Source organism: Mirounga angustirostris, unplaced genomic scaffold (genome assembly GCF_029215605.1).
Source record: "Mirounga angustirostris isolate CCGP_5_RB_7025 unplaced genomic scaffold, mMirAng1.0.hap1 SCAF_13, whole genome shotgun sequence".
In the NCBI taxonomy this organism is placed as follows: domain Eukaryota; kingdom Metazoa; phylum Chordata; class Mammalia; order Carnivora; family Phocidae; genus Mirounga; species Mirounga angustirostris.
In genome coordinates, this window is record NW_026991721.1 from 55,166,274 (window position 1) to 55,188,215 (window position 21,942).

The window sequence follows — 21,942 nt, forward strand, 5'->3', positions numbered from 1 at the left end:
AGTTGTGAGGTGATAACTCATTGTGGTTTTGATTTGCATTTTCCCAATGATTAGAGATGTTGAATATCTTTTCATGTACCTGTTGGCCATTTGTATGTTCTCTTTGGAAAAATGTCTATTCAAGTCTTTTGTCCATTTTTTTTAAAGGTTTTATTTATTTCAGAGAAGGAGAGCATGAGACAGACAGAGATCATGAGCAGGGGGGAGGAGTAGAGGGAGAAGCAGACTCCCCCCTGAGCAGGAAGTCCTATGTGGGACTCGATCCCAGGGCCCTGGGATCATGATCTGAGCTGAAGGAGAGACACTTAACTGCCTGAGCCACCCAGATGCCCTTTTGTCCATTTGTTAATTTGGATTTTTTGTTGTTGTTATTGAGTTATATGGATTTCTTACATATTTTGGATATTAACCACTTATCAGATAGATGGTTTGCAAATATTTTCTCCCATTCTGTAGGTTGCCTTTTCATTTTGCTGATAGTTTTTTCTTTTTCTTTTTTTCTTTTGACTATGCAGAAGCTTTGGGGTTTGATGTACTCTCACTTGTTTCTTTTTGCTTTTGTTGCTTGCGCTTTTCGTGTCATACCCAAAAAATCATTGTCAAAACTAATGTCAAGGGACTTTCTCCCCCCATGTTTTCTTCTAGTAGTTTTACAGTTTCAGGTCTTACATTTTAATCTTTATTTTTTATTTATTATTTTTTTAAGATTTTATTTATTTGACAGAGAGAGACACAGTGAGAGAGGGAACACAAGCAGGGGGAGTGGGAGAGGGAGAAGCAGGCTTCCCGCGGAGCAGGGAGCCCGATGTGGGGCTCAATCCCAGGACCCCGGGATCATGACCTGAGCCGAAGGCAGACGCTTAACGACTGAGCCACCCAGGTGCCCACATTTAAATCTTTAATCCATTTCAAGTTAATTTTTGAGAGTGATGTAAGATAAGTCCACTTTCATTCTGCATGTGGTTACCCAGTTTTCCCAACACCACTTATTGAAGAGACTATCCTTTCTCCATTGAGTCTTCTTGGTTCCCCGATCAAATATTAGTTAATCATATACGCATGGCTTTTATTCTAGTGTGGCAAACGAAGACCAGAAAACAATGAAAGAACTAAGTAAATTCAGAGAGTAACATGTTTTATAAATAATGAGAAAGTGTCAGAGCATGTCCATAATAATTTTTCTCTTTAAAGGTATTCATTAGAGTAACAGAAGTAGAAACAGACTTGCAAATGGCAAGATTTCATTCTGTCTGATGGCTGAATAATATTCCATTGTGTGTATGTGTGTGTGCATGTACACACATCTTTTTATCCATTCATCCATCAGTGGACATCTGGGCTCTTTCCATAGTTTGACTAGTGTGGACACTGCTGCTGTAAACACTGGGGTGCATGTGACCTTAGAATCACTATGTTTGTATGCTTTGGATAAATACCTAGCAGTGCAATTGCTGGGCCATAGGGTAGCTCTATTTTTAACTTTTTGAGAAACCTTCATCTTGTTTTCCAGAGTGGCTGTACCAGTCACTCTGGAGAGGGTTCCCCTTTCTCTGAATCCTCACCAACATCTGTTACTTCCTGAGTTGTTAACCTTAGCGATTCTGACAGATATAAGGTGATATGGCATTGTAGTTCTGATTTGTATTTCCCTGATGCTGAATGATGTTGAGCATTTTTTCATGTGTCTGTTAGCCATTTGTATGTCTTCTTTGGAGAAGTGTCTGTTCATGTCTTCTGCCCATTTCTTGGCTGCATTTTTTGTTTTGGGGTGTTGAGTTTGATGAGTTCTTCATAGATTTTGGATACCAACCCCTTATCTAATACATCATTTGCAAATATCTTTTCCCATTCCATAGGCTGTCTTTTAGTTTTGTTGACTGTTTCCTTTGCTGTGCAAAAGCTTTTTATCCTGTTGAAGTCCCAATAGTTCAGTTTTGCTTTTGTTTCCCTTGCCAAGATTTTAGAGAGAGAGAGAAAGAGAGAGAGAGAGAGCGTGTGCACACAAGGGGGGGGTAGGGCAGAGGGAGAGAATCTTCAAGCAGTTTCCCCACTGAGTGTGGAACCCACCATGGGGCTCAATCTCACGAGATCATGACCTGAGCTGAAATCAAGAGTCGAATGCTCAACTGACTGAGCCACCCAGCTGCTCCGTTTTTTTTATTACTGATTCAGTTTTGTTTCTTGTAATTGGTTTATTCAGATTTTCTATTTCTTCCTAGTTCAGTTTTGGAAGATTATATGTTTCTAGGAACTTATCCATTTATTCTAGGTTGTCCAGTTTGTTGGCATGTAATTTTTCATAGTATTCTTTTACAATCCTTTATATTTCTGTGGTATCAGTTGTTACTTTTCTTTCATTTCTGAATTTACCTATTTGCGTCCTTTCTATTTTTTCTTGATGAGTCTAGCTAAGGATTTGTCAATTTTATTTATCTTTTCAAGATAAATAAATCATGAACTTACTCTTGATTTCACTGATTTTTTATTGTTCTTTTAGTCTCTACATCTTTTATTTCTGCTCTGATCTTTATTATTTCCTTTCTTCTGCTCACTTGGGCTTTGTTTGTTCTTTTTCTAGTTCCTTTAGCTGTAAGATTAGACTGTTTTGATTTTTTCCTTGTTTCTTGAGATAGGCTTGAATTGCTATATAATTCCCTCTTAGAACAGCTTTTGCTGCAACCCAGAGATTTTATGGCTTTTACTTCTTGTGGTTAACTTTTGAAAGTTAACCTGCCCCAACATCATATATGAATGTTCTTAAGGTTTGTTTTTTTAATTCAGCAGTTTAATCCATTTGGATTGTTATTTTTGTTGTATATTAAATTTTATTTCTTTATTCTTTCTCCAAATATCACACTATTGATAGTTTTAGAATATCTTTTGATATCTGAGAGTGCGTGTCCCTTCTCACTCTTTTTCAAAATTATCTTGGTCATCACTGGGCATGTATTCTTCTGTGTGTATTTTAGAGTTTGTTGATCAAGTCTCATGAAAAATCCAATTGAGATTTTAACATGTTTATCAGATTCATACAGGAACATGATTTACTTGTCTATTCAGGTTTTCTTTTATATCCTTCTGTGAAGTTTAATGTTTTCTCCATAAATGCCTTACACTGTTTTTTTTTAATAAGGCTTATGGCCAGATATTTTATGGTTTTGTTGCTTTTAGGAATAGGATCATTTTTCCTGTCATATTTCCAAATTTAGAAAGTGCTAATACTTAGAAAAGGCAGATTTTAAGATACTGATTTTGTAAACTATGGCTTAACTAGTAGTTTGTTAGCTGATTTTCTAGGAGGGCAATATTTTGAAATAATGACAATTCTCAATCTTTTCAAATCTTGAAAACTCATTTTTCTTTCTAGTTTTGTTTGGCCAGAACCCTAGTATAAATGTTGGAAAAAGCATCCTTATCTTGTCCTTGACTTTAAAAGAAAGTGTCTATAATGTTTCACCACTAAGTGTATTTATATAATTTTCTGGTATATAAACTTAATAAAGTTAAGGGAGTTCTTCACCTATTCCCAGTTGCCAAGAGTTTGCAACCTAAGTGAGTACTGTATTTGATCAAGACCCTTTTTGATATCAAGTGAAGTGAGAGATTAATTATACTGATGGATTTTCTAATGCTGAACCATTCTCAGATTCCTATGACAAAACCTAGTAGATTACAGTGTATTATTACTTTACTACACTACTGGATTCAATCTGCTGTTATTTAGAATTTGCATCTATTTTATAACTGAAATTGGTTCATAGTCTTCCTGAATTTTTGTGGCCTAGGTTTGGTATTAGACTGATGCTACATTCATAAATAAATTGGGTAGCTTAAAACAGTACTATTCTAAGTAGTGTTTTTACATGGTGAAAAAATCTAATTAAACATTCTCCTTTTTGGGAGAAATTAACATGCCATAAGATATCAAATATTTAGAATTGTGTAATACAAGGAAAACCTTTTAACTAGTCTGCCTGCCTCCACTGGTGTCTCTGGCCCAATCCATTAGCTATAGTAGTATCTTGATTAACAACCTTCAATAACTTATTGCCTAAAACAGTGATACTCAATTAGATGTAGGTAGAGGTATATCAAAATATTCAACTTCCCTGAACTTTCCAGTCTGGATGTGTTTGTGATTATTTCAAGCAAAACATGCTTTCCATACCCCCTCCCTAATTTTGACATGCCTAAAATATATTTAATGTGGATATGGATGGGAAAGTGTTTAAAACCAGTTCCCTTTATTATTACCCTGAAATAAAGACATAAGGTGTAATTCCCTAGCCTGGTATAAAAGGCCCTCCTATAATTTTGCCCCTGTGATCTCTCTAGTCACTTCCTGTCCTGCTCCCCACCCTCATACTTTAGACTCAAGCTACTTATAATTTCCAAAACATACTTCGTTGTTACAGCCTTCATTGCTTTTGCATTTCTCTCTCCTTGGAATGCCTTCTTTACTAATCCAACTTCTATTACGTCTTCAAAACCTAGTTCAGATGTCCTCTTTCTTTTTTTTTTTTTTTAAAGATTTTATTTATTTATTTGACAGAGAGAGATACAGCGAGAGAGGGAATACAAGCAGGGGGAATGGGAGAGGGAGAAGCAGGCTTCCCACGGAGCAGGGAGCCCGATGCGGGGCTTGATCCCAAGACCCTGGGATCATGACCTGAGCCGAAGGCAGACGCTTAACAACTGAGCCACCCAGGCACCCCGAGATGTCCTCTTTTTTAATGCAACTTTCTTTATAGTCCCCTCAACCATCACCAGAGTTAATCATTTCCTCCTCTGTTACTTTTGTATCTTGCATATAGATGCTATAAATTTATCTAAAACTGAGTGCTTGAGTCAAGCACTTTATCAAGAGGCTCATATCTTTTACTCATTCTCACAATTTCCCTATTGACTTAGGTAGCGTTATACCCATTTTACAGATTGAGAAACTAAAGCTTGACAGATTAAGCTGTTTTGAGATTAAAACCCATTTGTTTGAAATGAAAGCTTTTATTTTATTTTTTTGCGTGTTATTTGTATAGACGTACCATCTTCATCTTTCCAATCTTCCCCATTAGACTCAAAACATCGTACGAACAAGATAGGACGTGTTTAATTCTTTACTGTATCCATAGCACCTAACATAATGCCTGGTACAAAGTAGGGATTTAACAGGTTATTTCCTGATTACTTGATCTTATTAAAAAATGAAATCTCATTTTTCTATCCTTAGAACCCAGCACAAAACCTAATTATAGAATATACTCAGTAATTATTTGCTAACATGAACTGAATTAACTGGAAGAAGAAACAGAAATCAGCAGACACTTCAGATTCAATTCACATTTGGTTGGTTCCAGGTCCCTCAGAGTTACCAAAGCTGGTAACAACTGGAGACTGGCAAAACCTAGGCTTCTGAGGCTGCATGTGCTAATGAGATACCACTGCTCCTCTCCTTTCTGTCAAACTTCAATTTCTGCTTAGTTCTTGATTCTCCAACAGCAATTAGGCCAGTCTGTTATACCCAGTACTTGCTGATGGGTGAAGGCTACAGAGTCCTAAGTATAACCCACTATATATGATCATTATAGTAACAACTACTTTATTGGATATAACCAAGGAATAAAGGATTGCAAAAAATTAATTTTCTAGAAACCTAAACCCTATCCTTTAAAACACCATAATTTCCCTCTATTAGTTATAACTCTTTGCTAGTTCCACAAAAATGACTATATATATATATATATATATATATATATATATATACCTATAGATATATATATAATAGTGAATGAAATTCAAAGAATTTCAAAATATATATATATATATATAATTTACTTTTCTCCTGTTACTAAAGCCAGAGCAGAAATGCTTTCTCTTGATAGTTAAGAGGATTTCTTTGGGTGAATCTCCGGATCACCCTCCCAAAAAAAGAAAACCACAAAACATTTAGATGGAAAATGAGTTATATTCAGGTCCAGGGATTTTACAGAGTGATGGATAAGAAGGAACTCTGAAAGATACATTCATAATTAAATCCTCTAATATGCACTCTGCTAGTACACTACTGAGATGATGCTTACTTTTCCTCTGTAGAAGTCCTGAGCTGCTTTGAAATAGTCCTAATCATTCCAAGTTCTGCCTTATGTGTGTCAAAAATACGGCTCCATGGTTTCTGCCCTGAGTCTCTACTCTTCAGTAGTACAGAACCAGTCTTCAGAGAAACATGCACACTGGAGACAGATATAGGTAGATTTGAGTTTTGGTACTGTCATTGGCTGTGATTCCTCTAAATTTCAATGTTCTTATCTGCCTAACTTTATAGAAGTACAGAAAGGATTAAATGGGATCATGCACATAAGCACTTCGCACAGTAACTGGCATCTGGTAAATGTTTAAAAGATCTGGTTCACTTTTTAAAAACTATTACTATAGTTGAAGGTAAACATTACATCTCCCAAGTCTTTCCTTTTTTCAGGCCAAACATTTTCAGTTCCTTCAACTGTTCTTCGACTGCTATGGTTTCAAGTATTCTAATCATGGCTGCTCTTTCCTGGACAAGTTCCAGTCTGCCAGTGTCCCTTTAACTGGTGGTATCCAGAGCTGAATACAAACTTTCAATTGAATACAAACTTTTTCCTCTGAAAATAGTTTCCATTAAAGAAAAAAAAAAATCTTTAAGTTACAAAAGTAATAAGATATATACATACAACTGAAAAACAAAACCTAGAAAATAGAAAAACAGAAAAAAAAAGTAGTTTTTTTCCAAAGTGTTCAGGGAGAATTGTATGTATGTATGTATTTGTATTTTTTAAAGATTTATTTATTTATTTATTTGAGAGAGAGATAGAGAGCACGCATGCACAAGCAGGGGAGCTGCAGAGGGAGGAGGAGAAATAGGCTCCCCACTGAGCAGGGAGCCTGATGTGGGGCTTGATCCCAGGACTCTGGGATCATGACCTGAGCGGAGGGCAGACACTTAACCGACTAAGCCACCCAGGTGCCCCAAGAATTGTTTTTTTGTTTTGTTTTCATATTTTATGCATTTATTTGAGAGAGAGAGGGAAAGGGAGAAACAGGCTCCCCACTGAGCAGGTAGCTTAATGAGGGGCTTGATCCCAGGACCCTGAGATCATGACCCGAGCCGAAAGCAGACACCTAACTGACTGAGCCACCCAGGCTCCCCCGGAGAATTGTTTTTATTTTTTTCTAATTTTTTTTCCTTTTTTAAAAATTATTTTATTTATTTGACAGAGAGACACACAGCGAGAGAGGGAACACAAGCAGGGGGAGTGGAAGAGGGAGAAGCAGGCTTCCCGTTGGCCAGGGAGCCCGAGGTGGGGCTTGATCCCAGGACCCTGGGCAGACACTTAATGACTAAACCACCCAGGTGCGCCCTAGGAGAATTGTTTTTAAACATTGCATAATATTATGTCTTATAGGTACATCCAGTTTATTTAACCATTTACTTATTGTTGGACACTGGGATTGCTAATTTTAGACAAATAGCTTTTCATGTATTTGGTATTATTTCCTTAGAACAGATTCCTAGAAGTATGACATCTGTGTCAAATGGTATAAGTATATTGATAATTCAAAGTGCTAAATTACTTTCCAAGAGCGCTCTATTTGACACTAAGGAAAAGAACAATGAAGTAGGAGCTGGAAGATGTGATTTCTAGTCCCAGCGTTTGAAAGTATTTGTTTTTGCCTTTGCCAACACTGAGAATTCGTTTTGGAAAATATTAATTTGATATCTAAAAAAAATGATACCTCCTATGTGAATCATATCTGATTACTAGTGAGGATGAACTTTCTCATGTCTGTTTGTTCTCCATGAACTGTGTCTTCATGTCCTTTGGTCTTGCATATCCTGTATCTGGGATTTTTCTAACCATGATATATAACTTTATGTATCAGCCATATGTAAATGACTTACATTTGATAAAGCCTTTAGAATGATTACATCTTTTCTGCTTTCTCAAACAGGATACAATGAACAAAATTTATCCTTTTAATTGTTCAAGGTCAGTTTTAACTTATTCAAGGAATAACTATTGAGCACCAACTTTAGGACAGGCCCTGTGTACTGTCATATCAAAAGTGAATAAGGCACAGTTCTTGCTGTCAAGGATCTCATGATCTAGCATCATAAATATCAATCAGAGTTGTTCATCTCTTCCTTTGGCTGTCAGTATACTTGTCCCACTGCTATGCTAGTGACTTTTTGTTTCTATTTTACTACAGTATTGTACCAATTATCATCTGGGTGGATGTCTGAGGGTAAGTCTGTCTCTCAGGATCATAAGGTGCTTGGGCTTATTCCTGCTGTTTGCCATGGCTGCCTTCTGGATCATGTTCTAGTGCTTACAAAAATATGACCTCTGGAGTCAAGTCAATTGCCAGAGTACTAACTTTTACATAGCCATTTTTATTTTCAAAGCACTGTCACATATAAACTCAGTCAGTGGGCTGGTACACTGTCAAGAATAACAACAAAGAAGGGCAGGTAAATGTAACCAGCAAAAGTCCAAGCTATTAAGCTCAGTGGTAAGGAATTTCCTTGATTATACAAGTAAACCAGGTAAACAATTGGGACATAATGACCTATCTATAAAAGACTTTCACAAAGTATGGGATGCCAAAGGATGTTTTAGAAAAAAGGAATTGAGTGGTCAAATACATTTGGAAGACATAGTTGAAATGAAATAGATTTATTTAGAAGAACATCCTAAAGGCTTTAATAACACATTGATATATTGTGAATTTCTGAGAGAAATCAGAGAAAGATATTATATATTTCTTAAACTCATTTAATCACAAAACCCCTATTTCATTTACATCTCATGGCACTTGTAACCTGTAGACTATACTTTGGTAAAAGAAGAACTAGAGATTTCCTCTACAATAACATGTATAATAATGTCAGCAGTTATTTATCAATCACCTCCTCTATGCCAGTCACTTTCCATGTTATTTCATCATTTCTATGAGATAAAAATATTTAATATCAATATATGTCAACAAATCACTTATTATAATATTTGTACATGACTTTAAAATTTACAGTTTTCATAGTCCATTATTTTACATAATTTTCAAAGAAACCTTAAAGTATAAGAAGACTGTATTTGGAGAATAAAGGCTTACATGGCTTGTTCTATTGGTTCAGGGCAACCAGAGTACATTTACTTACTACTATACTACATATGCTTACTACTATAGTTGCTACATTAGGAATAGGCATGTGATGCCATTACTCATTCATTCAAGAAACATTCCTTGAGCATACAATTATGTGCCAGGCATAACTAACCCATGGTCTTCACATCACAATCTAGTTACCTAGTTGAGTAATGTAAATGATCAAAGTGATGCTACTAAATGTGAAATGTGGCGAGTCCAAACTGAGCTGTGTTATAAGTGCCTATAATACATACTGAATTTCAAAGACAGTATAAAAAATAAAGTGAAATATCTCAGTAGTAAATTTTATACTGATTATCTATTAAAATGATAATACTTTGGGTACAATGGGTTAAATAAGATATATATTATTAAAAACAATTTCACCTGTTTCTTTTTACCTATTTTATGTCTCGACTAGATTTAAAATTACATATGTGGCGAAAAACCTACATATATGGTTTGCATTATATTTCTATTGGATGACACAGGTGTAGGGAGATGAAAGAGCCTGGCACTTAGAGGCAAATCAAACAGCTATGTCCTGAAGTTTGCTACTTTGAAAGGAAGTAGCAAACAAGATAGGAATCAAATTATTTAATAATTTAATAACAGATGAGTAAGTGCCTATGTGTTGAGAACTATTCCCAGTAATCCTGCTGCCAGGAACATAATGGTATGTTCAGGGCCCTCCTCAATTCCATAGACATCTAGCTCCAGTTACCTAGTACTGCATTCCCACTTGCTCCCATTTTCTGTACCTCAGACTCCTTAGTGGTAAACAGAGGAAGTATGTACATCTCCCTGATATAAGCCAGAAGAAAGAACAATTTCATTTTAAATAGGAATGTTGCTAGTATTTTCCTTAGCAGCACCTCTCCTTGCACAGAGTCAAGAACATCAGGAAGATCTAGAACTGGAAGCACTGACATAGACATACATCTTCTACTCTAGACAAGGGTATCATCAACTAAATATTGTTTATTTCCCAGTAGCTCACAAGTATCATTAAAATATAAAGCATTATTTTAAAAAAGAAAAAAATCTTTCCAAATAATTATGGAACATCTCCATGTGCAAAGTACTACACTAGGGTCTATGAAGGAGACAAATAAAGGATAGACATTATCTCTACCTAAAGAACCTGAATAGAATATTTCTGCTTATCTATTCTTAGATTACTTAGATACAGACCCCCACGTTTGACCAGGAACAAATCCCATCTCCTTCATCCCAAGGCAATATATATAGAACATTTTATAAAATGTTTGAAGAATTCATGCACTAAAGCTTACCCCAGTTAAGAACTTTAAAGAACAGGTGATCTTGGGCCTAACATGAAAAATATTCACAATCAACTCACACCCCTACTGTTCTTATATCAAGCTATATGAATGAACACAGAAGGAAGAATTAGGTTAGTCAAATTCATCCAGAAGTGAACAATGATTGCGCTATTATCAACTACTTACTTACCGTGAACACAGCCCAGGAAAGGGCAGAATGGCCTCCTCCATGCAGAAGGAGTAGGACAGGACCCTCTGAACCACTCTTGTAAACTCGAAAAGTGTATGAATAGTTAAAGATAATATATCTAAGCTTTTGCTCACTGAAGTTTTTGATTGATTATTTAATAGTTAATAATACTGATTAGAAAACTCAGGCAGTACACCAGGCTTTACGTAAAGTTGCAGACTTCCAAACTTAAGAGATACTTAAATAAAAGTTTCTGAAATACCAAACCTGTTTTTGAAGCATGGAGCCAGTATGACCACTTCTTCAATGGGGACAAAAAAAAAGATTCCCTTTGCCCTAATGAGTATATTTGGTCCCTGGTTTCTAGACACTAAACTGATTCAACTCACCTGATTCATGAAAACTTCCCCTGGGCCCTTAAGAGATATATCAGTTTCAGGAATTTAATTCTTAATCCATTCCCCATGCATTAGACAATTATATCCAAGTACGATATTGACACAGACTTACAGGTTAAATTCCATGCTGTACAAATACAGGTGGGGAATAAAAATGAGATAAACAGCAGGACTAAAGAACATTTTAGAACCTGAATATGTCTTCTTAGACAGCATTATAAGCTTGCTAAAGAATAAACCATTTTGCAAAGGATATATCCTTGCCAGTTTCATTTTCTACTTCTACATCTTCCATGGACTCAAAGTACTGACTCCAAGAAACAGGGGAAAAGTCTCGCTTTCTTCCAGGGCTAAGGAAAAAAAAAGAGAGAGAGAGTTCATGTAAAAAATAGTTATGCATGAAAAGATAAAATCTTGATTGATAAATGCTAAATGTAAATATGAAATGAAAATTCCAAGGGTATTATCTCTTAAAGAATGATCAGTTTTCATACAGAAAGCATCACATTAAAGATGTGTTTTAAAAAGTTCAAGTTAAGATTTAAGAGTAAAATTGTTAGGATTTTTAAAAATTCATTAGTATATTTTAATCACAAATATATCTCGTGTATATACACCACAAAACCTACTAGTTCTCTCTCCTTGTTCTTGGCTATCGGCTCATTCCTATCCTCTCAAGCCATTTTAAATCAATCCTGCAATAGTCATTTTTGGTCACTATTTCTTCTTTATATTTTTAATCCCTCACATTATTTCATGCTTTTTTTATTATTTCCAACCCATCAATATACAACCTTCATAAAAGGCAAACTGGCAATGCCTTAACTTCTAGGAATTTATCCAAAGATATGCTCATGCAGAAGTGAAATGACTTATCTATTTAATGTAGCATTGTTTATAATAGAGAAAAATTAGAAACAACTTAAATATCCATCAACAGGTGATAGATGAAAATAAGTTGTGGTACACAGAGAAATAATATTTAGTTATAAAAAGATGAAAGCAATTATATGCTGATTATATTCTTTGTATATAGATACACTGTTAAGTAAACAAACGATGCACCATACTACTTTTGGGTAAAAATGGGAAGTATGTGTAGATATAATTGCTTATATATGTTTAGGATATCTCTGGAAGAATATTGATGTAACATTTGATATATCCTGGCAGGGGAACTATGCCTGGGAGATGAGAGGGACAATTTTCAATGTACATCCCTTTCTATCTTCTGATTTTTGAACCACAAATTATTTTTAAAAAATTATTCTAAAACAAAAATAACCAGTAAATGTCTATTTGCAACCTATGTCTTCAACCTTGGATGAAATACAAGAAAGGAACCCTGAGCCTTACCCTATTTCCATACCTATTTTCCTCAGTAATGGAGGAAATTCAGAATTCTGTCAGCAGCAAAATGTTACCTCCTGCCAAGTATCTTCCTATATATGCCATGGGGGCAAATTGAGAATATATACGAAGTATAATGCAAAGCCCCTTTGAAAGACTTAAGTTAGTACAAAAGCACTCTAGGTTGACTATAATATGGGAATTACAATGGAGCAACTGCACCATTAGGTATATATTCTTTCAACAATCAAACATTTATTGAACATCTACTCTCTTATGGCATTGAACAGATCAGTAGTTCTCAATCCATATAACAATAAGCAGCTTTTAAAAATACCGATGCTTGGGTTTCACTTCTAAAATTGCTTTAAATGGCTTGAAGTGTGGCATAGGCACTGATCATTTTTAAAGTTCCCCAAGTTGAAAGAGGGGTGCTAGGAATACAAAGGTAAATGATTCGGAATGAGAGTAGAGTTCAAATTCCTCACAGTTCCTACCATTTCCCTATAATACCCTGCAAATCCCTAACAGTTACAGTATGGATTTGGGCAAATTCAAATTATTTAAATTCTTTCTGCCTTGGATTATAGCAACTGAACAAAATATGATTTTTCTTTCTTTCATTTTTTGTTTTGAGAGAGAGAGAGCACATGTGCGTGGGGAGGGGGGGAGAAATAAGGGGGAGCGGGGAGAGGGAGAGAATCTTAAGCAGGCTCCACACTCTGTGGGGGGCTTGACATGGGGCCGATCTCATGACCCGAGCTGAAACCAAGAGTTGGACACTTCACTGACTGAGCTACCCAGGTGCCCCAAATAACATACCTTTTAAAGGAATCTAATACAACTGGCATTTAGTAGTTGCTCCGTAAATGAGTAAAATCCTATCTCCTGATAGAAAAACTGCCTATGCAGAAGTAAACTCCAACTTCAACCTAGACCTATTTTTTCTGGTTTGCTGGTTGCACTTGAGTTCCTACTGGAAAACTAAAAGTAGAATTCTTAATTCTACTGACTCATTAGTCACTCACAAATCCACCTATGCATATACTAATTTTGAGTATAACAACCACACATGGCATGTCAAACATGTCATAATGGATTCTAAGGATCTATGGATGAATTTTTAATGTCTGGCCCTAGGATATCATCACAGTAATAGTATCTAACATTTACTGTGCAACAACAGTGAATCACTCTGCCAAGTAATTTACAGGCATGATTCCATTTAATCCTCATAAAACTCTTGAGTTATTTTTACCCCCATTACACATATAACAGATTTAGAGATATGAAGTAACTTACCCAAGGTTATAGAACTAACTACTAAATAAGTGGCAGTGACAGGATTCAAATCCAATTCCATCACTCTTCAAAGCCTCTGCTCTTTACCCCAGTGCTATATTAATTCTCAGATCCTTTTTTTCTCTCTCTTTCATTTATGCTTCTGAAAAGTAATAAGGCTTTAGAATATATTATCAGAAATTTCCTTTTCAGAGTCTTTGCAAAGCTCACAGAAACTTCTCAAGTTAGCCAGGGACCAGAAAAAATCACTAGTTTGTATAAGTAGAAATTATTCCTAGAACACCTTCCACTTCTAATTCCCTTCATTAAGAAAAAAAAAAGTTCTAGGGACTACCCAATGTATACCAACATATGAGTAATTCACATCTTGTTAAAGAGCCTGTAATCTATACCTCCAAAGGTTGTTCCTACTTAAACAGAAATTTTTCTGACATACTCCTTTGAAAATCTAATTGTTTATATCCTCTACAAGTTCAGGAATTTTGCAACCAATGTTAGACATGAAGTAGATAGCAAGGATCTTACATTGATCTTTACATTCTAGTCAGAAAGAATATTCTGTATTTTAGGGATGTAGTTTTAGTTCTTTTTAAAAACAGTTTGCTTCTGGGGTGCCTGGGTGGCTCAGTCGTTAAGCGCCTGTCTTCGGCTCAGGTCAAGATCCCAGGGCCCTGGGCTCAAGCCCCGCATCGGGCTCCCTGTTCAGTGGGAAGCCTGCTTCTCCCTCTCCCACTCCCCCTGCTTGCGTTACCTCTCTCGCTGTGTCTCTCTGTCAAATAAATAAATAAAATCTTCAAAAAAAAAATAGTTTGCTTTTTATTCTATGCCTACCTACTTTATAGTCATTACAGTCCATGTAGGCTTTTTAGTTATAATTTTTAAATAAATTAATGACTTTTTTTCTCCCTGGAGTCATAATGGAAGAATTTTGAAGTAATAAAAAAAACTTGCAAAAGCATAACAAAGTTAATATACACTTTATAATTTTTTAAGAGAGAGAGAAAGGGAACAAAATGGGGGGAGGGGCAGAGGGAGAGAGAGAGAGAATCTTAAGCAGGCTCCACACCCAGCACGGAGGCCAAGGCAGGACTTGATCTCATGACCCTAAGATCATGACCTGAGCTGAAGTCAAGAGTTGGACGTTTAACTAACTGAGCCACACAGGTGTCCCAAGGTTAATTTATACTTTAAAAATGAGGATTTATTCACCAAGAACCTGTTATATGTATCAGGCTGGAACTGAGGTGGGATGATAGGAGATGCTGGGATAATTATAAAACTAGTGATACAATGCCTCTGCTCTTAAGAAGCTAATGTTAAGGGGCGCCTGGGTGGCTCAGTCGGTTAAGCACGTCTGCCTTCGGCTCAGGTCATGATCCCAGGGTCCTGGGATTGAGCCCCACATCGGGCTCCCTGCTCCGCGGGAAGCCTGCTTCTCCCTCTCCCACTCCCCCTGCCCCCTGCTATGTTCCCTCTCTCGCTGTGTCTCTCTGTGTCAAATAAATAAATAAAATCTTTTTTTAAAAAAAAGAAGCTAATGTTAAATATGTAAATATCTAACATAAGGTAGAGTTAAATGCCTGAAGAGGTATAGCTAAAGTGCTGTGAATGTTCAAAGGAGGGAATAAAGATTAGTTAAAAAAAAGATTACTTTTAGTTTGGGAAATAAAAAAGGGCTTCAAAGAAAAAATAACAGTTAAGCTAGGCATTGAAGGCTAGACAGAATTTGGACTGATAGAAATAGGGAAGGGTAAGGAAGACATGTCAGGCAGGCAGAAGGGCACAAATAAGGACCCAGTATGGTGCCTATCATAGGGAACACTGATAAAAAACACACAAAAATAGCTAAATGCAACAAGGTAGAAATAAGTACAATGGTTCTGAAAAACTAAAAGAAGCTTATAGAACTAAAAACAGATCATGGAGAAAGAATGATATTAGATATAATAAGGTGGGGAATATATGTTCTTTTTCTGTTATTTGTGTGTTAGGGTCCCAAAAGTCTGATAGAGTTTGGATGGTTCAGATTAAAGTATTTCAGAAAAGTCAATGTGTCGAAAGGTCCAAGATGGACTTGATTCTGGGAAGAGTTTGGATGGTTCAGATTAAAGTATTTCAGAAAAGTCAATGTGGCGAAAGGTCCAAGATGGACTTGATTCTGGGAAAAAAATGTTGCTGCAGTAACCTGCTTAGAAGAGGGGAGTCTATTAAATGTGAGACAGGAATCCATCAAAATCCTAGAGGAGAACACAGGCAGCAACCTCTTTGACCTCAGCAGCAGCAACTTCTTCCTAGAAACATCGCCAAAGGCAAGGGAAGCGAGGGCAAAAATGAACTATTGGGACTTCATCAAGATAAAAAGCTTTTGCACAGAAAAGGAAACAGTCAACAAAACCAAAAGACAACCAACAGAATAGGAAAAGACATTTGCAAATGACATATCAGATAAAGGGCTAGTATCCACAACCTATAAAGAACTTCTCAAACTCAACACCCAAAGAACAAATAATCCAATCAAGAAATGGGCAGAAGACATGAACAGACATTTTTTCCAAAGAAGACACCCAAATGGCCAACAGACACATGAGAAGGTGCTCAACATCACTCCGCATCAGGGAAATCCAAATCAAAACCTCAATAAGATACAACCTTACACCAGTCAGAATGGCTAAAATTAACAAGTCAGGAAACAACAGATGTTGGGGAGGATGCAGAGAAAGGGGAGCCCTCCTACACTGTTGGTGGGAATGCAAGCTGGTGCAGCCACTCTGGAAAACAGTATGGAGGTTCCTCAAAAAGTCGAAAATAGAAGCTACTGTACGATCCAGCAATTGCACTACTGGGTATTTACCCCAAAGATACAAATGTAGTGATCCGAAGGGGTACGTGCACACCAATGTTTATAGCAGCAATGTCCACAACAGCCAAACTATGGAAAGAGCCAAGATGTCCAACAACAGATGAATGGATAAAGAAAATGTCATATATATATACACATACATACAATACATACATACAATGGAATATTATGCAGCCACCAAAAAATCTTGCCATTTGCAACGACATGGATGGAACTAGAGGGTATTATGCTAAGCGAAATAAGTCAATCTGAGAAAGACATGTATCGAATGATCTCACTGATATGAGGAATACTTAACCTCAGGAAACAAACTGAGGGTTGCTGGAGTGGTGGGGGGTGGGAGGGATGGGATGGCTGGGTGATGGGTATTGGGGAGGGTATGTGCTATGGTGAGCACTGTGAACTGTGTAAGACTGATGAATCACAGACCTGTACCTCTAAAACAAGATAGTAGGAAGGGAAAAATGAAGGGGGGGAAATCGAAGGGGGAGACGAACCATGAGAGACTATGGACTCTGAGAAACAAGCTGAGGGTTTTAGAGGGGGGGGGTGGGGATGGGTTAGCCTGGTGATGGGTATTAAGGAGGGCACATACTGAATGGAGCACTGGGTGTTATACGCAAACAATAATTCATGGAACACTACATCAAAAACTAATGATGTAAGATGACTAACATAACATAATAAAATAAAATTAAAAAAACAAAAAGAAGAAGGGAGTCTAGACTGGTAATGGAATTAAAAAGGAGGAAAACATAGAAAGACCTTTAAAAAAGGCAATCAACAAATCTCAGGAATGTTCAAGATATGGAAGATGACTGATAGTAGAGTCCAAGTCAATTCTAAAATTTTGAACTAACAGAGAGATGAATTATTATGTCTAACAATTTGTATAAAAAAAAAAAAGCTACATATTATAGTTTTAGTATAAAACTTTAAAAAAATAAAGGACACATGTGATTACATTGGGCCCACCCCAATTCAGGATAATCTATTTTATTTTTAATATTTTATTTATTTATTTGACAGAGAGAGCACAAGATGGGGAGCAGCAGAGAGGGAGAAGCAGGCTCCCCACTGAGCTGGGAGCCCAATAAGGGACTCGATCCCAGGACCCTGGGATCATGACCTGAGCAGAAGGCAGATGCTTAACCAACTGAGCCACCCAGGCGCCCCAGGATAATCCATTTCAAAGTCAACTGATTAACAACCTTAATTTTCCTCTGCCATGTAAAATAATAAATATTTTATAGATAGAACCTGAGCATCTTTGAGGTGCCATTATTCTGGCTGCCACAGATTTCTAAAGTCTTTGTATTATTTCAGAAGAATGTCAGGAATATTGATTAAACTTGGGACTTCTATAGATTAAGTACTCATGTTTAAATGCCTTGGGCAAAATCTAAGAAATCCATTAAAAAAAACTGTAAGAACTGGTTACAAATTCACTAAGGTCGCAAAACACAAGATCAATATACAAAAATCAACTGTATTTCTGTAACTTTGCAATGAACAATCCAAAATGAAATTAAGAAAACAATTTCATTTATAATATCATTGATCAGAAAAAAATACTTAGAAATAAATTTAAACAAAGAAATGCAACACTTATACACTGAAAACTACATAATGTTGCTGAAAGAAATTTAAGAAGGCATAAATAAATACAAAGGCACCTGCCACATTCATGAATCAGAAGATTTAATATTGTTAAAATGGCAATGCTCCCGAAAATGATTTACGGATTCGAAGCAATACCTATCAAGACTACATCTGGCTTCTTTGCAGAAATTGACAAGCTTATCCTAAAATTCATATGGAAATTCAAGGAACCCAAAATAGTCAAAACAATTTTTTTAAAGAAAGACAAAGTTGGAAGACTCATACTTCATGATTTCAAAACTTACTACAGAGCTACAGTAATCCAGACAGTGTGGTACTGATATATGGACAGATATATAAATCAATATGGAATTTAGAGTTAAGAAATGAATCTAAACATTTATGATCAATTGATCCCTGAAAAGAATGCCAAGATAAATCAGTAGGGAAAGAGGAGTCTTTTCATTGGATATTCACATACAAGGGAATGAAAGTGGACCCATTCCTCACATCATACACAGAAATTAACTTAAAATGGATCACAGACCAACAGATAAGAGTTAAAACTATAAAACTCCAAGAAGAAAACATAAGCATAAATCTTCATGATTCTGGGTTAGGCAATGGCTTCATAGCTATGATACCAAAAGCACAAGAAAAGATAAATTGAACTTATCAAAATTAAATATGTTTGTGCTTCAAAGGACACCATCAAAAACATGAAAAGACAACCCACAGAGTGGAAGAAAACACTTGCAAATCATAGATCTGATAAGGGACTTATATCTAGAATATATAAAAAACTCACAACTCAGTATAAAGACTAATAACCCATTTTTTAAGATGAGCAAATGATTAGAATACACATTTCTCCAGAGAACAGCTACAAATGGCCAATAAGAACATAAAAAAATATACAGCATCATTAGTTACTAGAGAAATGCAAATCAAAACCACAATGAAGAACCACTTTACACAACCAGGATGGCTATAAACAAAAAGATCAATAATAACAAGTATTGCTAAGGATGTGGAAAATTAGAACCCACATATATTGCTGATGAGAATATAAAATGGTGCAGCCGCTTTGAAAAATAGTTTGTCAGTTCCTCAAAAGATTAAACACTGAGAGATACCATGTGATCCAGCAATTTCACTCCTAGGTATACCCAAGGGAAATGAAAACAAATGTCCACCTTAAAACATGTATACGAATGTTCACAGCGGCACTGTTTGTAATAGCTAAAATGTAGAAACAACTCAAATGTCCATCAACCACTGAATGGATAAATAAAATCTCATATCCAAACAACGGAATATCATTCGTCAATAAAAAGGAATGAAGTTTTACAACCTGCTACAACTTGTTGAGTGAAAATACTATGTTGAGTGAAAGAGGCCAATCACAAAAGATCACATACACTATATAATTCCATTATGGTAAATGTCCAAATTAGGTAAATCTATAGATAGGAATTAGATTAGTAGATGCCTAGGGCTGGGAGGTTTGAGGGAACCTGAGGGCTGACTGCTAATGGGTATGAGGATTTCTTTTTAGAGTGCTGAACATGTTGCAAAATTCATTGTGGAACTATGTTACCATGCTAAAAAAAAATGTATACTCTAAATGGGTTAGTTGTATGACATGTGAACTTCATCTCAATAAAACTGTTACCAAAAAATGTTAAGGTAACCACTCAAAGAATAGATTATAAATTTAAAAAAATAGAATGAGAAGCCAGGTCAGATGGAACAAAATACAAAATAAGATCAAAGAAATAAACCCAAATATATCAAGGATAGACTAAACTCACTAGAATATTCTCTAGGATAATCCATGCAAAAAAATGAAGCTGATCTGAAACAAATATCCTCAGAGGAGATTTTTTTTTTTTTAATTCCAGCTATATACTATGTAAAAGAGACAAAGATGTTGTAGGCAGATACTAGCCAAATCAATTCTAGGCTAGATATTCTCAAAATTTAAGGCATTTTTCTATCATCTTCTAAGCAAGGTGCTATTGTTGAGATTTTTTTTACTAAGAATCCTTTTATCTCCCATATTTCTAAATTTTAATCTTAAACTAGAACATGCGACTGTCTAGAAGATTCCTTAAACTTTCTCTTCTACTGAATTTATATCTACTATACATAATTTCATTCTCAACAGCTATTTCTTGTTCTCTGAAACCAGGTCCCCCCCTTTTTTAAAAGAGCGTCTTATTCTTGTTTCATAGATACCATATTGTCTCTTGTCTCTCTGACAAGAGATACTAGTTTTTTTAAGGATTTTCTTTTGTTCTATGCATTATTATTTCCTTTTTCTCATTTTGCCTTGGTATCTGTCTTTTGTGTTAAAGGCTTTCCCTGGATAACTGGTGATTCTATGAGAGAACAGGGCTTGCTGACTATTGAATATGACTATACAGTTAATAAGTAGAGATGTAACCTTTTAAATAGTGGACTCTTTCCCCCAAACATCAATGCTTGCCTTTTCTCTTAGGCCAGTCATTTCTCCAGACAGAAATCCTCCAATCTCCTGCCTGGGGACATAAGACTAGCTGTTAGGGGCGCCTGGGTGGCTCAGTCGTTGGGCGTCTGCCTTCGGCTCAGGTCATGATCCCAGGGTCCTGGGATCAAGCCCCGCGTCAGGCTCCCTGCTCGGCGGGAAGCCTGCTTCTCCCTCTCCCGCCCCCCTTGCTTGTGTTCCCTCTCTCGCTGTGTCTTTCTCTGTCATATAAATAAGTGAAATCTTTAAAAAAAGACTAGCTGTTAACCTTCTGGGAAAAGATCTGAATAGTCTCATTTGTTTACTCATTCAACAAACATTCACTGAGCACCTACAAGATACTATTTTAAGTACTGGGGATACTTCAGTGAACAAAACAGACAAAACTCCCTACTATTCTGGTGTTTGCACTCCAATAGAAGGAGACATAAGTAAAAATTTGTCAGGTAGTGGTGTCACGGAAAAAAATTAAGCCGGGGGGTGAAGGGTGGGGGGAGGGGGACAACAAATGCCGGGTTAGGAAGGGCTGTAGTTTTAAATCAGGTGGTTAGGGGAGGCACCTTTAAGCAAAGACCTGAAAGTGAGGGAGCAAGCCATGAGTGTGTCTAGAAGACAGAATGTATATCTTCGCTTAACCCCTGCTCTCATCCTGTTGCTTTACGTTTGTTGTCACATACCTACTCTGAGTCCAGAGACACTCTGGTTCATTTTCTCTAGAAGTTAACTGTCACACTGAGGGAAAGGAGATCTGGGAGTCTAAAGCTGCTTTATACAGATTTTCAATCAATCCTCCTGCTTTAGCCCCCTTTCCAAGGTACTCAGCACCTACAATTCCTGAGCCTGTATGGGGTTATGATATGGATTAGCCTGTACTTTTATTCTCCTTCTGTAGGTAGTTTTCAGTTTGCTCTTCTCTGTTAGTTAACAGTCAATTTGCTATCTTCCTAAATCTTGGTAGCCCATCTATCTTCTCTCCTCTATTTGTCCTTTGGTAGTATTCCTTTTTCCAAATTACTCTACCATAAATTAATAGGATTTGATAAGAGAATGGAGATAAATAAATGAATTAATTTCTACAACAACTCTCTGGGGTAGCCATTCCTATTTTGCAAATGAGAAAACTAAAGCCAAGGGAAGTTAAATAACTCATCCAAGACACAAAGCAGCTGAGCTAAAATTTTATTCTCAGGGTTACTTCCTTCAGTTTTCAATACTACCCTCAAAATAATACTAGGTTCTCCATTCTTGAAATCACCCAAGCTAGC

At 36.3% G+C, this 21,942-nt stretch overlaps 1 protein-coding gene and 1 long non-coding RNA gene across 3 annotated transcripts in view; both read right to left on the bottom strand.

The window, feature by feature from the left end:
* Positions 1–21,942, bottom strand: part of PPME1 (protein phosphatase methylesterase 1) — a 79,254-nt gene that overhangs the window by 40,219 nt on the left and 17,093 nt on the right. For both annotated transcript variants that reach the window (XM_064576942.1, XM_064576943.1), the window contains 2 exons: positions 11,310–11,404; positions 10,657–10,748 (listed from right to left, as the gene is read on the bottom strand). In XM_064576942.1, the coding sequence (XP_064433012.1) occupies positions 10,657–10,748; positions 11,310–11,404 (187 nt within the window). The remainder of the gene's footprint in view (positions 1–10,656; positions 10,749–11,309; positions 11,405–21,942) is intronic.
* Positions 1,035–10,649, bottom strand: LOC135362374 (uncharacterized). The gene is made up of 2 exons (XR_010406986.1): positions 10,476–10,649; positions 1,035–8,981 (listed from the first exon to the last, which is right to left on the bottom strand). It is a non-coding gene; the product is annotated as an uncharacterized LOC135362374 (long non-coding RNA).